The 14,710-nt window shown below is 38.9% G+C and overlaps 1 protein-coding gene across 5 annotated transcripts in view; it reads left to right on the top strand.

The window, feature by feature from the left end:
• RANBP3 (RAN binding protein 3) overlaps positions 1 to 14,710 on the top strand; it is a 57,885-nt gene that overhangs the window by 25,988 nt on the left and 17,187 nt on the right. For 4 of the 5 annotated variants that reach the window (XM_030032542.2, XM_030032544.2, XM_041127868.1 and 1 more), the window contains 6 exons: positions 3,495 to 3,531; positions 3,619 to 3,705; positions 6,434 to 6,505; positions 7,725 to 7,790; positions 9,342 to 9,434; positions 10,566 to 10,669. In XM_030032542.2, the coding sequence (XP_029888402.1) occupies positions 3,495 to 3,531; positions 3,619 to 3,705; positions 6,434 to 6,505; positions 7,725 to 7,790; positions 9,342 to 9,434; positions 10,566 to 10,669 (459 nt within the window). The remainder of the gene's footprint in view (positions 1 to 3,494; positions 3,532 to 3,618; positions 3,706 to 6,433; positions 6,506 to 7,724; positions 7,791 to 9,341; positions 9,435 to 10,565; positions 10,670 to 14,710) is intronic. The other variant, XM_041127867.1, reaches the window with a different exon arrangement.

Genomic DNA, 14,710 nt, shown 5'->3' with positions numbered 1-14,710 from the left:
TCTGTAGCTGGATTTCTAAAAGTAGGGGGAGAAGGGAATAAGTGAAAAGTGGCTTCTATTAAATGAGGAGTAAATTGTAGGTTGGATTTTGATGTTACTGGTTTAAGTGTCTCTTCAGCTTCTAATTTCAAAGAACTGAATGGAGAGAAGTTGAGTCGCCCCAATGGTTCCTTATAGGATGAGATGGTCCTGGCTTTCATTTCTGGTGTATAGTATACTTGTGTAAAACATGTATTGCTGTAAAGTACGGATTGAGTAACCTGGAAAGAGAGGCCTGAAATGGAAAGGCTGGACTGCTGTTTATAATCACTGATTGTAATCTGATGGTTTTGCAGTCTGTCAGGTAAACTGTTTGTCATGCCTATATTCTCCCTATTTTTGTTTAGTCTCCCCAGCTTCTCCCGAATAAGCAATGCTGGTAAGCAACTTCTGGCTGCAGCAGTAACTTACTTGATAGTATGGCTTCATAAGAAAATGAAGCTTGTGCTAATATCGTATATCTATGTACCCCCACCCCCATGCCATTTACCTTTAACTCTCTGTCAGGGCTGTCCAAAGGTGCTGAGAGGTATGGAGAGCTTGGCTCTAGATTCCTCTATGGTTTGTGGGTAGAGGCAGATGAGAGAGGAGAGAAAACATCTCGCTGCCTCAAGCATTTGACTTCTCATTGCAGGTTATCCCACATTGTTTGTCATCTAGGTAGGATATGTGGGAAATAAGGCTTCATTAGGTCATGTGCATACAGCTTTATTTTCTTGAAAGCCTTTCGTCAAGGATGAAGGATTTAGGAATATTTTTTCAAGATCTGTAAGAGCAAATTGGTCATTGGTGAAAGCATTATTATAGTGAAAAAGCATGAGATTTATCCAAGGTTGGGACGACCTGATAGGTGAATGACCAAGTAACAGGGAGTGAATATTGACAGCAAGTTTTTTAATAAAAGCAAGGAAACAGAGTGGTGTGGGTCTCTTACTGGATGCTGAGTATAACAAAATTAAAAAATAGTTCCCAGTAGTGTTGGTGACTCTGCAGTGGAGTAACTTGTGTGTATTCTCATTCATTTGAAAACAGAAAATTGAACCTGGATATCTTAAATGCTCAGGTAGGAGTTTCAGTACTGAGGTAGACATAAATGAGGTTCTTTGGCCTGTCTGTGCTTGGGGATCAACCTAAGGGATTATGACTTTTTCTTCCCTGGCCTTTAAATTCCTGAGTCCATAAAAAAATTTAAATCTGTTGTTGCATTTTTCTGGTGGGAGTTATTTGCAAGGTCTGTCCCAACTTCCCCAAGCAATAATTGACAGTGTGAGCTGTGTGTGAATGGGTAAGGATGGGAGGTAACATACCAAATGATCTAGATATTTAGATGCCCATGTAGGAAAAAATACATTTGGGAGAATGGGAAGTCCTTTTTTAATTCTGTGCAGCATCTACTTTGACTAGGGTTGGCAATGTCAGTAACAGCTGTAACACTTGTCATGTGGACTCTTGCACAGCTTTAATCTCCTAAAACTCTTGAACTAGGAAGCATGGAAATCATTCAGAGAGAGTAGATACTTAGCTCTGCTTTGTCTTCAGTAGGATACAGAGTTGCTTTTGGATATTGATGCTCCTTGCCCACTAAATGTAGTGATGGTATATTTAGTTGTACTTGATCAGTTAATGAAATTATAATGATGTGATAATTTGAAGCTTGTGCTATACAGGTTTGACTTTTTCGTCTGTGTTACTTGAGCATTGAGAATACAGTACGTATTAGTAACAGCTTAAGAAGTTTTTGAAGTTCAGGGGGAAATCATTTGTTGATTTTTTTTTTTAAAGGATTTTTGCACATAGAGATCTGCAGTTCCATTCATGCAAATTTTTTACCAAATGGTTTCCTTTTGCTTTCAGGATTTTTGCTAAAAATTGAAACAAATTGCTGGTGTATGTGACAACCCTTTCTGTGCAAAATAGAATTTTTTCCAACTTCAGATGCTGATTGCTGAAACAGATAGATGACATCATGGTTTTCCACTTTAGCCTTATCTTTTGGGAAACTAGTGTATGTTGGCAAGGGAGATGCCTAATAAGATCATCTTCCAATAGTGTGGAGTACTTCACCAATTATCTAGGAAGAACATGGATCATCAAATACAGTATGAATGCAGTTGGGCTGATAGATATGTGTGGAGGTTGTGTTCCAGAACTGTCAATAGCTTTTCATTCCCCACGCTGAAGGTTTCAAAAGTACTTGACTAGGATGCTAGTGAGGTAGCTATTAGTTTTTCTGTTAATGTAAAACAGAACAGAAAACCCCTTAAACTTAATTGCATAGGCAAAATGCAGTGTAAATGGGTTTTTATTAGCATTGAGTGAAATACTGATAGTATGGTAATATCTGGTTTCTAAATATATGCAGTGCTAAATAGAAAGTTTTGTACTTTCTGGTGTTCTTACATCCAAGGTATGTCTTTCAGATCATAGTCCTGTGCAGCCTTAACCAGTCCTGTTGTGTGTTGCCCGATCCTTCTGTGTCTGCCTGTTCTCCATGCCGAAGTATGACTAGTTGCAGTGGGGAAGGCTGAGTTCTGGGGCTGCAGCAGGCTCTGTCCGTGAGCAGAGCTTGGCTGACTTGGGGAGGAAGAGCAGAAGTGAGACTATGTGAAGAGGAGGTGTCTGTCTGTGTGGCCTGGGGCAGGAGTGGGATGAAAGGGTAGTGTTGGACTGGGGAGAAGGTCCAGTATGTTAAGAGGTTTTGTAATGACATGAAGATGGTAATGCTGCCCTAGTCACCTTCTGTAGGAATCCATCATGGGATTATGTTTTGCAGGAACAAGGGAAATTATATCAGCTGAGGAACTGGCAGAGCAAGTAGGAGGAGAGACACCTAGAAATCCTCAGGAAAGATGTGAAACCTTTGTTCAAAGACTTCTTGAATATTGTGATAGACGGTAGCCTGTGATGTTTCCTGTTCTGTTCCTGGTACTGTGGAAGATGCTAGGAGCCTATCCATTGCTAATTTCTATCAACACATCATAGTACTGGTTTATAGAGTGCCCTTTGAAAGATATTCCTCCAGTCAGTTACATTAGTTAGGAAGAGTGCTTTGGAATGAACTCTCAAATAATGGGTATGTTCATGATAAGCTTGGAACTTCTATGATATTTTTCAAAATCAAACCAAATTTGAAAATTGTCATTTTCAGATTTTCAATGTGTAGAAGATGTAACTGTAATAATCATTGCATACTCTCTAAGGATATTAGTGTTTGGATATGAATTTTCAGGTATCTTATTTGTAAATGAAATATTTTGAATTAATATTATTTAATAGTGTCTGGGTAAAACTCAATATGCCTACATGTAAGTCATAAAAAAAATGCTTTGCCTTGAGTGTGTATCACTGACAGTAAAGAAAATCTCTAAACTGATGATTAAAACATTTGGATGTGTCCAAAGAGATTGAAATGTTCAGTATGTGATTTTTGTTTTATCACTGTCATCTGATTTCAGAGATCAGCAGATGGATCAAGTCCAGAAGATGGAGATGGTAAGAGATTTGATTGTCAGATTAAAAAACACAAGTATTTGTCTCTCCAGGATTTTGTGCATTTTCTCTAATTGCTTTTTTCTGCAGAATCTGATCGAGAGGATGGGAGCTACTGTCCACCTGTAAAGCGTGAGAGGACTTCATCCTTAACTCAGTTCCCTCCTTCTCAGTCAGGTAAATGTTGCTACACTATTATATATGAGGTGGGTTTCCTTCTTACACTTTTTTTTTCCCCCAGTCATGTCAGCAGTCTTACTACTGTATGCTGTGCTTTGGCTGAAGACCACAGCAGCCGTGTACTCTTGACTTTTTCTATGGTCTGTGTTAGCAAATTCAGTGAAGCCCAAAGGAGTTGATAGATACGTTTTTTAAAATATTTTCTATCTGTAAGTTTATATATATTTGTAGTTTCAGCTTTTAATCTTACACTGTTAAATTGAAGAATTTACCAGAAATCTTTTTGATTTGTTGTGATCAGGTTGCTTCTTAACAAATTCATATAAATGCTACCTTTTTCTTAGTTACTTTGCTGCCAGGCAAATCTTCCAAGTCTCAGGTCGTGCCTAAGTTGTTTTTTTTTTTTTTTTTCCTCCCATTCCTTTAAAGTGGAGAGAATTCAGTGCATTTCAGCAACATTCTCACCTGGCAAATGCAAGAGAGAATGACTGCTGCCTGTTTGTGTATACAGTCAAGGCAGCAAAATCACTGGGAAGGCCAGGGGTATATTTCTGCAATTCACTTACACGGGAATGGTCATGTTTGATGTTTGTGTTCACCCACAGGAACAGTCTTTAAAATTTATGCCTTCTCTCTTCACAGACAATATGAAGTTTTTAGCTTTGGTCAAGAATTATTTTAGCTGAGATACGTCAGTGCTAGGAGCAGGTTTGGAGACTTAAGTTACTTTGTTTCTGCCATCTTAGTTGAAATAATGGAGATGAGAAAAACAGTAAAGGAGAGAACAGTAAAAAATATTCCTCTAACATACAGCACATTTGGGAAGTGTGACTAAAAGATGAAAACCTAGTTATTTTGCTCTTAATTTTAAAGAAATAAGTGATTATGGAATTTAAAATGTAGTTGCTGATATTTTATGGGCACAATATTCTCATTTCATGCTGCCAGTGCTAGTCAAGGGAAGAATCCCATCTTAAGATCTAGTTTTTCTGGTGTGCAGCTTAGTGGGTTTCAAGGTGTAGTCCTGTTAATTGAGTACTGTTCAGGGGACCAATGTTGCTGCTGTCTGCATGCCAATCACTCTTAGTAAAAGAACACTGTCTGCACAAAAATAACAAATAGGGGTTTTTTGTCTGTAGACTTTCTGTTAGGATAACAGAATGTGTATAGCCTGTTAGGAGCTTGCTTGCTTATTAACTGGACCTTAGATTCCGAGGTTCCCTGCAATCACTAACTCTTCTAGTCTGTAATGCCTTTACGTTTTGAGATTAGAATCTGTAAAATCTCAGATTTTGCTTAATGCTAACATTTGTGAAGAAGTGGAGGAAAACAATTTATTTGACACTCTTACGGTTAAATACTGGATGTTTCAGGATTCCACGTACTTTCTCAAGCATTTGCTTGGCTAATGCATTTTGACTACATACAGTCATTTGACTGACTACATACATCCCTATTTGACTCCCTTGCTCTCTTCTGATGTGTGGTGTTGTCAAGCAGTGTCAACTTTGATTGGAATTGCGACTTCCATAAAGGCTTCTTTGAATATTGCTGACAGTATTTGATGGCCTTGGTTTACAGAAAATCTTTCATTTTCCAAACCTCTTAAATTTTTTGTGGGGTTATGTTTCTCTTAAGGGTAGGGAAATTTTGCTTAGATGAAACCTGCATCATGTTTAAGATTAAGGCAGACCATAATAAAAAGAGAGAAGATGGAATTAAAGGAAAGAGACAAACATTAAAAAAAAAAACCAAACTCTAAAACTTAATTACAAAAGGCAAGTGCTGCATCTTATGGTATAAAGGTGTTCAGAGATGAGTTTCCTTTTTCTTTTCAACATACTTAAGCTTCTTCCATGGCCTCATAAAAGCTAAAAGAGCCGATAAATATAGTTGTACTTTACCTCATGCAAGATAATCTCTTGGAGGCAAAAAACCCCAGCCTACTGTTGTTGCCTTGTGACTCTTTATGCATCTACCTCCTGCTCTGGTCATCATATTTCATAAACTGCATTGTCTGTGATCCTTTGTACAACACCAAAAGTACTTCAACTGCTGAACAGGGCCTTGACCAAACTACTTATTATTCGCTTCTCTAGGTCCCAGCAAAGTGTGGAAAAGAAACACTGTCCTTTGTTCTTTTCAAACATTTTTTGCTCTTTTGTTGACTGTTATGCTTAAGTGTGACATCTGCAAATACTCTGATGTACTCTCCTTTGTTCTGTAGAAATTTTGTCCTTGCAGGCCAGTTCAAACAAGTTGCTTAGCTCTTAGGGCAAACTATGCTATCCCTCTTAAGCCTTTTGAGGAGCACAGGTGTTAGCTTCCACTATTTAGCAGGCATTACACTCCTTTCTGCCCTTTCTGCAGAGGCCTTTTGAAATGTTATATGTATTTTGTAATGATACTATACATTCTAACATCACTTTTAATTCCTACTTCAGATACAGTTCAGACCAGGAATCCTGTGTTTATCTTCCCTCCAGAATAAATGAAATTTGCTCTTTCTCTGTTTCAGGAGAAACTAAGGGGATTTTATGGACAATAACCTGTTACTTCTGTGGCTGTAATGCTGTTTTAGTTTAGAAGAAAGAAAAGTCTAAAATAAAACAAATTACTAGAAAAATAATTTTCAATTTGCAGCCTTAATATGTCTGGGAACAGAGTTTATAATTAAGAACAACATACACAACTTTTCTTTATTTTTCTTTTTCCTTGACTGCAGTAACAAAGAACAATGTCTTTATGCCATCAAGCTTCTGCGAACCCTCGACAGGCAATTCTGACTCAGAACCAGGTGAGATTCCTCATTTTTCTGATTTTTCTCAGCAAACTGCTGTTAGTCTGTCATGATCCAAAGTATTCTGATACTTCAGAAGTAAGACCCTATCTGGGAGAACGGAAGTGGTAATGATTCTGATCTTAGAGTTGTTCTCTTGCTCGTTTCATTGCTTGATTTCATGCTTGCTGGAGGTAATTAAAATAACAAGTATCAAAATTCTTAAATGCTTTGGGAGTGGTGGTGGAAGACTGCAATGTGACTCTATGCCTGCCTGTTAACCTTAAGATAAAACTTAAGGGAAATTTTCATTTATCTACTTTGGATGCTGGGTTTTTTGATGCTGAAAATCAAATCAACCATAATCTATGGTCATGATGATGTTCAGCCATGACCTGTGAACTCTGTGTTGACAGTACCACTTACTTTGTTGTTATTCTGCAGTTTGGTTGTGTTGGTATTGCTGTATAGCAGGACATTTGTTATCTTATGCCTAAATGGCATGAGAATAATTAAGTACAGTAAGATGGTAAGGTGCTGAGTTGTCTTATTCTGAGCACAGCCATTATGCCCCTAAAATGAAACATTTTATAATTATACCTTGTAAGTTCTTAGGAACTAATTTTGTAATAGCTGTGGATTTATGAATATTATTTTTTTGAGATTTTGGTATTTTCTCTGAAAGCCTTAACTGTAGTGAGTGCAAGCAAAGGAATTTTTTACCTTCATACTATAAAAGCATAAGGTAAAAGCTAATGGAATTACAAGAAACTAATATTAACCAATTAATTTTAATTTAATTTATGATAATTAGCAGTTGTGTGCTTGTTAGCAGCTGTCATGTTCAGTGATGCTTTTGATTGTCCTTTCTTTAGTTTGATTCTCACTTAAAACCTCTGCTGCCTCTGTTAAACCTCTATTAAGTCCTTCATGGAAGGAACTCCATTTCTCTTATGAAAATAGTCTGTTTCGTGTTTCTCCTGAAAAACAATTTTTTTTTTTTCTTGCAACAACTTGTGTTTCTGTCTTTGTGATGTATATTTGCTATGATGATCACTGGAAATCCAGACTTATTCTGGAGGAAGGGAATTTGTTCTTTGGAAATCTCCTTATGACTTTGGATATTTGTATAACTTGTGGGTTGCTACAGTAAGGAAAGCATGAGGAATTCTGTGACGGACTGAATGTATGTAGTACGTTACAGCTATGTCCTTGCAATTTTGTATTTTGCTTCTAGAGGAAAAGAGCAGTGGATTCCGGCTAAAGCCACCAATACTTATCCATGGTCAGGCACCTAGTGCAGGTGAGTTCAATGTTTTCTGCAGCAGTAAAAAGAAACCAGTTCAAGCATCTTATTTGAGTTTCCTCAAGCTGCTGTTATAACTGGAAGGTAGCAATACCTGTGTTTATGCAGAAAAAAATCTTGTATTCTCCAGAGTGGTTATGCCCATATCCACTGTGTAATGTGTATGGATGCATTGAAATTTTGGCTTGTATCAGTCATGCATTTCTGAAATGTATCTCCCAGTTGTCTCTGCTTAGCATGCTTTGATTCAATTCTTAAGAGTAGTCCTGGGCTTTGTGAACTCAATTTCTTTGGTAGCAAACTGGAACAAAAGGAGTGTTCCAGGAATGCACTGAACAAGTTCCAGCCATTAATGGGCGCTCAGTCTAGGACAGGCCTAGAGCAAAGTCTGAAATGTTGTTCACTCCCCACTTTTTCCTCTCCCTGACTTTTGACGATAGTGTGGAAGTCGGGTCCTTGACCCTACCTGTTCTGCTGTACAGTTTGGCTTTTAATGAGTTTCCTGTTTGCTGATGTAGACCTAGCCAGTATGGGAAAGACATTAATATTACAGCTCCTTAGGAGTTTGAGGAAACAAACCAAAAACTATTTTGGTAATGGAAGCTATTATTTGTTATATATGGAAACTGTTTATTTTGTTTGCAGGAAGAGTAGTAAATTTTAAAAAAAACAAACAAGTGTTTTTGAGCTGACATGTGAATGTTTGAACTTAGGATAGTTGTTATATTTTGGTTGTTGTCATGTCCTTTGAATATGGGTGGCCTGAAATGGAACTAGTTGTAGAATATTCAGCTGAGTTGCTATGAGTGATTTCTGTTGCAGTATTTTATTGGATCAAGAGTTCATCTTTATTTTGTTCAATGAAGAAAACTCAACCTTTTGGGATTGCCATAACCTTACAGAGTTGATGTTAAGGTGGTTTTGGTTCTGTGGGGTTTTTTTTGGTTTGGTTTTGTTTTTTTTATTAGGGTGTTCAAGGTCAGTTGGCTTTTTGAATCAGTGCGGAATTGAAGAGTTGTAGTGCTGTGTATCTTACTATAGCAAACCAAGGAGGCCAGGTTAATTAAAAAAGCCAAAAGGTTGTTAAATGAAACAACATGTAAGACTATTACACTACCAATACATTTGATTGTATGAAGAACAAAAAAAAATAATGGTTTACCAGTATCTGGAAATGACTTCATTGGAAGGAGAAAAGACTTGGAATGTGTAGTTGAGTAATATGTCAGTCAAATAGGATTGCTTGTGTACTGTTCATTTCTCTTACATTTTGACTTTTATTTCTGAGTCAGTCATAGACTCTCTCTGCTTTCCTGGATAAGGTAGAGAATATATTTTTAAAGTGTCTTTTAAGGCTATGAAGTTGTCTTCTCTATTTGGGACTAATTCTATCTTGAGGCTGAGTGAGGGATGGGAAAGAAGCGGGCGGAAGCTTCTTAAATGTCTGGTTTTCCATTGTATGTTCTGTTGGAAACAGAGAAGATTAGATGAAGCTGAATTTTTCAACTTTAAAGGTTTATATCTCTTGAAAAAACTTTGTACTTGCAGGTCTCCCTAGCCAGAAACCGAAGGAACAGCAGCGAAGTGTGCTGCGTCCAGCAGTATTACAGGCACCACAGCCAAAAACTTTCTCGCAGATGGGTGAGTAATGCTTTTGCTTTCTAGAATAGTGCGGAGGGAGAACAAAAATACAAAATCTGTTTAGTGTAGCACTTTGTTTTCATTCAGCATCTGCCCTTGTTTTTCTAGGTTTTTCCTTTAAGAAAAGAAGCATCTTAAATGTTAAGTATATCTGTGTTATATAAGGGATAACACAGTCAAACCTTCAATTTTTGTGTAGGATGACTGTCTTATATTGCCAGGCCTCTAACTTTGGTGTAGTCCATGCTTGGTTTTTGGAATAAAAAGACTTTTAAGGGTGTGGACTGGCAATCTCAAATGACAGCATTGACCATGGTGTAATAAGCTACTGCTGATCGATTGAACAGTACTGATAGACTTCAGGTAGCTGCACAGTGATGTAAAATGCCTAAATCACTAGGAGATGCCTTTAGGCTTGGGGACCATTTTGGAGTTGAGACTTCAAGATACGATTTTAATTCTTAAGTTTGGTCATTTATATTATGCTCATTGTATTGTTATGGAATTTGATACAGCTAATAAAAATAGGCAAGATTGAAAACTGGAAGTTAAAGCAAAAAAACTTTTCAAGGTGTCTATGTCTCCTAAACTCCTATGTTTCCCTAGTACCCCACCTTTTGTTATTTGGAAGTTCAGTTGAACTGAAACAGAAGTAACTTCAGTTAATGCTGAATCTGGCATAGAATCAAACATTTCTAGCTTGATTTCTTGGCGTGCCTGTTGGCACAGATTGGATTCTACATAGGACTTAATATTGGGGTACAAATTTTCAGTGGGAGTTCAGTATGTAAGTAGCTAGATCAGTCCAAAGAGGAGCCCTGCTGGCTGTGAACAGTATTAGATAGGAGCAGGGCGGTTGTTTGAAGTTGTATATGTTGAAGTCACTGCAGCATTTGTATAGATTAAGTGACTTTTTGCTGACTTAGTTTTCTGCATTTGGAATTTTGATTCTGCTAAGAATTGCTGAATTGTGGTCCTTGTCTCTTGCAAAATAGTATGGGAACTCTGGAGTTTACACTGCAATGTTTCATGGGCTTAAACAACAAAACAGCATACAATTTGCTATAGAAAACTTTTAGGACAATCTAATTAGCTAGAGAATTTATGTCATTTTCTCATTTCTTATTGCAGTTCTCAGCAGTGGCACTAATGGTGTAAATATCCCGCCAGATTCTGCAGCCACATCAGAATCACTAAGTAATGCGACACTGAAAAGTTCTGACTCTGAAGACAAGGTGAGTTGAAGAAGGATTGGAAGCACACTCAAGGTGACAGACCTTAAAATAGTATTCTCTGAACAGTGCAGTTTCATCAGTGATAGCCCCCTTATCTATCCATATTATGGTAGTACACTTCAGGTGTAGTAGTGGATTTTATACTGTCCTAATAGTATGCTATATTTATCTTTACTAACTGAAGAACTGTAATAAAGATTTACTGAATCCACAGTTTAGGATGGTTTTTCATACCTACTTTCCTTCACAAAATATAAAAAAATTGCTCAGTTCTGCTTCTGCTCTCATTGATTCCTTTTAATCTTTCTAACTTTTTCTAGTCTTGCTGTAAAATCTTACTACTGCTTGAGTGATGCCATTCCTACCATAGACGTTGAATTCCTGTAATTCAGGCATCTTGGTTCAGTGGACTGATAGTCAGAATACTACTTTTTCATCTGATCAGATTGCATGAAGAAATACAGCTTCCTCCTGCAGATTCATCTCTTACTCTGTGTGCAGGGAGTCAGGAGAGTAGGGATTCGTCTTCAATGAGGCGGGGGGAAAAGCTATCATCTCCTCCAGTGGCTGTCACCAGGTCTGACTGGTGGTCCTGTCAGGCCAGTGACTAGGAAGCATTTACTGAATTCCTGTTCCCATCTGAAAAGGCTTTGTTTTTGAGCTGGGCAAACTGAGCGGTTTATGCTGCATGTGTTCAGTCTTCCTTCTCAGACTGCCTAGCGAAAAGTGATCCCCTGCCCACAGATGATGGCTTTACTGGTGTCTTGATTTCTAACAATTGAATGTGGAATGGTGTTGGGAAATGTGAGAGTGGAAAGCACAGAGGCAACTGAAGTGAACGAGTAACACAAAGAAGCTTAGAGACAGGAGCTGATAGTAGGTAAAAAAGCAGAGGCAGCAAATAAATTTCCTAAGGAAATGGTGGAGGGAGAATGCAGGTATGGAGGAGCTGAAAAGCTTCAACTAGAGGGAAAGGCATCTAAGTGCATTAAGAGTTGTTTGTTTGGTATCTTGAAAGGAAAGTAATGAAATAATTTCTTCCCTGTTCTGTGTAAAGTGTGTCCAGTCCTTTCCTTCCTGCAGGTATTGAGCTAACTGTTGGCATCTTAAGATATGTTGACTGGGAGCATGAAGAGGATGTTTGGGGATTTTGAAGGGTGTGTGGGTTTTGGGGTTTTTTTTTGGTAGCTTCATTAGACAGTGGGTTGCTTTTTGATGTCACACTGAGCATAGAAGTAGTATTGTTAACAGTGCAAGAGTGTGCAACAGTTTACTTGAAGTCTCAATTTTGAAATCTGAATATCTCGGCAGAAAGACTTCCAAGTGTGAATGGCTTTTTAAGGTTTAGTGAAAGACTACTGCCATAATTAAGTAGCAATAAGTAAGTTCATTGCATGGATCAATATGAAGTCTTTGTGGGCCATGCTTGTTAACCTCTGTGTATGTCATTAGGGAGACCCTCTATACATTTTTAACATCCAGAAGTCCTCTTGACTTTTTTTTAATCAAAGTTCAGGAATACTGACTTGGGAGGAAGTTTTTTGATAGAAGAAAGCTCTTAAATCTAGATGTTAAGGATTGCTGAAAGCTTATTATTAAATAGTATAAAGCTTCGTAACTGAACATTTGCAATTTTACCAAGGAGTGTGATGGGATAGTCTTCATTGTGTTGGCATTTGTAGTCAGCTTCATCTGCCCAAAGCTTTCTGTAAGTAATTGGAGTTCATACAGTAGTTGTGTTAAATTCTGGAGTCTCTCTGCAGAATATTAGATTGCTTGATAAGAGTGAATGGTTACTTCTGGAATTAAAAGTTTCATATTAGTAATTGTTTGTGCAGATCTGTGGCATAGGTTTGATGTACCTATGAGAAAGCTTCCTTCTGAGGGGAAGTACGTGGCATTTTGCAGTTATATATATGAGCCTGGTCTGCCCTTATTAGAGCAGATGAGAGTCATGGTCTTAATTCACTGGCAGAAAAGATTTTTCTTTGAGGTCTCTGTCTTGTGCTTATACAAGGTAGCAGAGTGGGAACATTCTCTATCTGGTTGTTGTCCTACTCTGAGCATCTCTGTGGTGACCTGGACCTATTTTGGCTAGGCCTTGTCTCTTTGTCTTGAAAATCACCAGGAAACTGCAGGAGCCCTAAGCAGCGTAGTCCTTAGATGGGTACAAGCTACAGCCTTCTATTCAACCTCCCTTGACTGGTGGGAGAGTCTCGTGACAGAAGGTCATCAGATGTGCAGGGAAGCTTGATAGGCAGCTGTTCAAGACTACCATGCAGCCCTTGGCCTTTTTGGCAGCAGGGAGATACTGATCCTTATCCAGAAGGAGGAGAACCTGTTAAGGAGATCCTAGGATAATGATTTTTCCTTTTTGTTCAACAGAATGCTCCTTTACCCTGTCTGCACCATTCAGTGGTGGAAGACTACTCCCAGCAGGCAACACTGGCCCATTTCTGACTACCAGCAGAAAAAGGATGTCTTTGAAATGCCAGAATTAGAATCTGAAGGCAGATGATACAGCTAGGTTATGCAGAGGTTATGTCCCTTAAACATAAAATGGGATTTGCAAAACTCCTTTGGACCCAGTTCAGCGTTGTTTTCCCACTGCCTCTTTCCCCTGCGCAATATGTGCGGAAGGTGCCATGGCTGGCAGCCAGTCTGAAGCACCTGTAGGCAACACCCTGCGTGAGAAACTAACAGGAGGAATTGGAGATCTGTGTGCGGCGGCAGTTCTATAACCTCACTGGGATCACGGATAGAAGAGGTTCAATTGGATAACTGGAGTACTGCATTGGATACATATGGGCTTTTTAGGAAGTAGAGCAGGAAAGGCAAGAAGGGGATGTGTTCTGCTATGCTCAAAGAAGCTGCTTGAATGCAGAGGCTTTGGTTTGGGAGAGGTGCTGAGTTGGTCAAGGCTTTATAGGTTAAGATCAGAGGGGAAGCCAACAACGTGGAGATTAAGGTGGACCTTCACTAGAGTTGAACCAATCGAGGAGAAAGTAGCTAAAGCCCTTGGAGAACTAGAAGCTTCACAATTGCAGACCTTGGTTCTAACAGGGAACTTAAAGTACTTTGACACCTGATAAAATGGCAACATGTCCTCATGTAAATACTCCTGGAGATTTTAGGAATAAGGTGAGGACAGTGTTTGGTTTGGGTTTTTTTTTTTTTTAATGCAGGTGTCAGATAAGTTGACCAGGGAGGTACTCAGCTGGACCTGGTATTCACAGCAAAGAACTGGTTAGAAATACAAAGGTTGAGAGTAAGCTGTGTTTGCAGCAGCTATGAGATGGAGTTTGAGATCCTGGGGGAAGTGGGGAAGCTAAGTAGTCAAATAAAGACCCAGACTTCAGGAGAAAAGACTCCAGCTTGTTCACTGAGCTTGTTGGTAGGATCCTGAAGGACAGAAGGGCTCAGGAGAGCTTCTTATCTTTATGGACAACCACCTTAGAGAATGAGTAGTTTATCCCAACGTGCAGAAAACTGTGCAAGTGTGGCAGGAGGCCAGCATGGATGAACTGGGAGCAACTTAAATCCAGAAAGGGAGTGTACATAAGTTGGGAAGGAAGTCAGGGTACCTGAGAAGTATACAAAAAGATTGTCTGGACATGTGGGGAGAGAACTGGGAAAGCCAAAGTTTAGCTGGAGTTGGAAATGTCCAGGGATGAAAGGGCTGCAAGAAGGGCTTCTACTGGTGCATTAGCAGCAAAGGCAAGATGAAGGAAAAATGTAGGTCTGCTGCCAAATGTTGGAGGGAACCTACTGATGAAGGACATGAAAAAATCTGAAGGAGTCAATACCTTTGTCTTGGTTTTTACTGGAGAGGTCTGCTGTCAGGTCTGCCAGGTCCCTTGTCCTAGAGGAAGTTTGGGGGAGTGAATTATTATAGTAAATTCACTTAAGAACCATCTAAGACAGTTTGACTTATACAAGTCCATGGGACCAAACAGGATGCATCCATGGGTGCTAAGGCAGCTGTCTGGTGTTTGTGTGAGACCACTGCCTATTATCAAAACGTTGTGGTATTGTGGGTGA

Source organism: Aquila chrysaetos, chromosome 12 (genome assembly GCF_900496995.4).
Source record: "Aquila chrysaetos chrysaetos chromosome 12, bAquChr1.4, whole genome shotgun sequence".
Lineage (NCBI taxonomy): Eukaryota > Metazoa > Chordata > Aves > Accipitriformes > Accipitridae > Aquila > Aquila chrysaetos.
The sequence above is the reverse complement of the archived record's forward strand: the minus strand, read 5'-3'. Positions and strand labels throughout refer to the sequence as shown.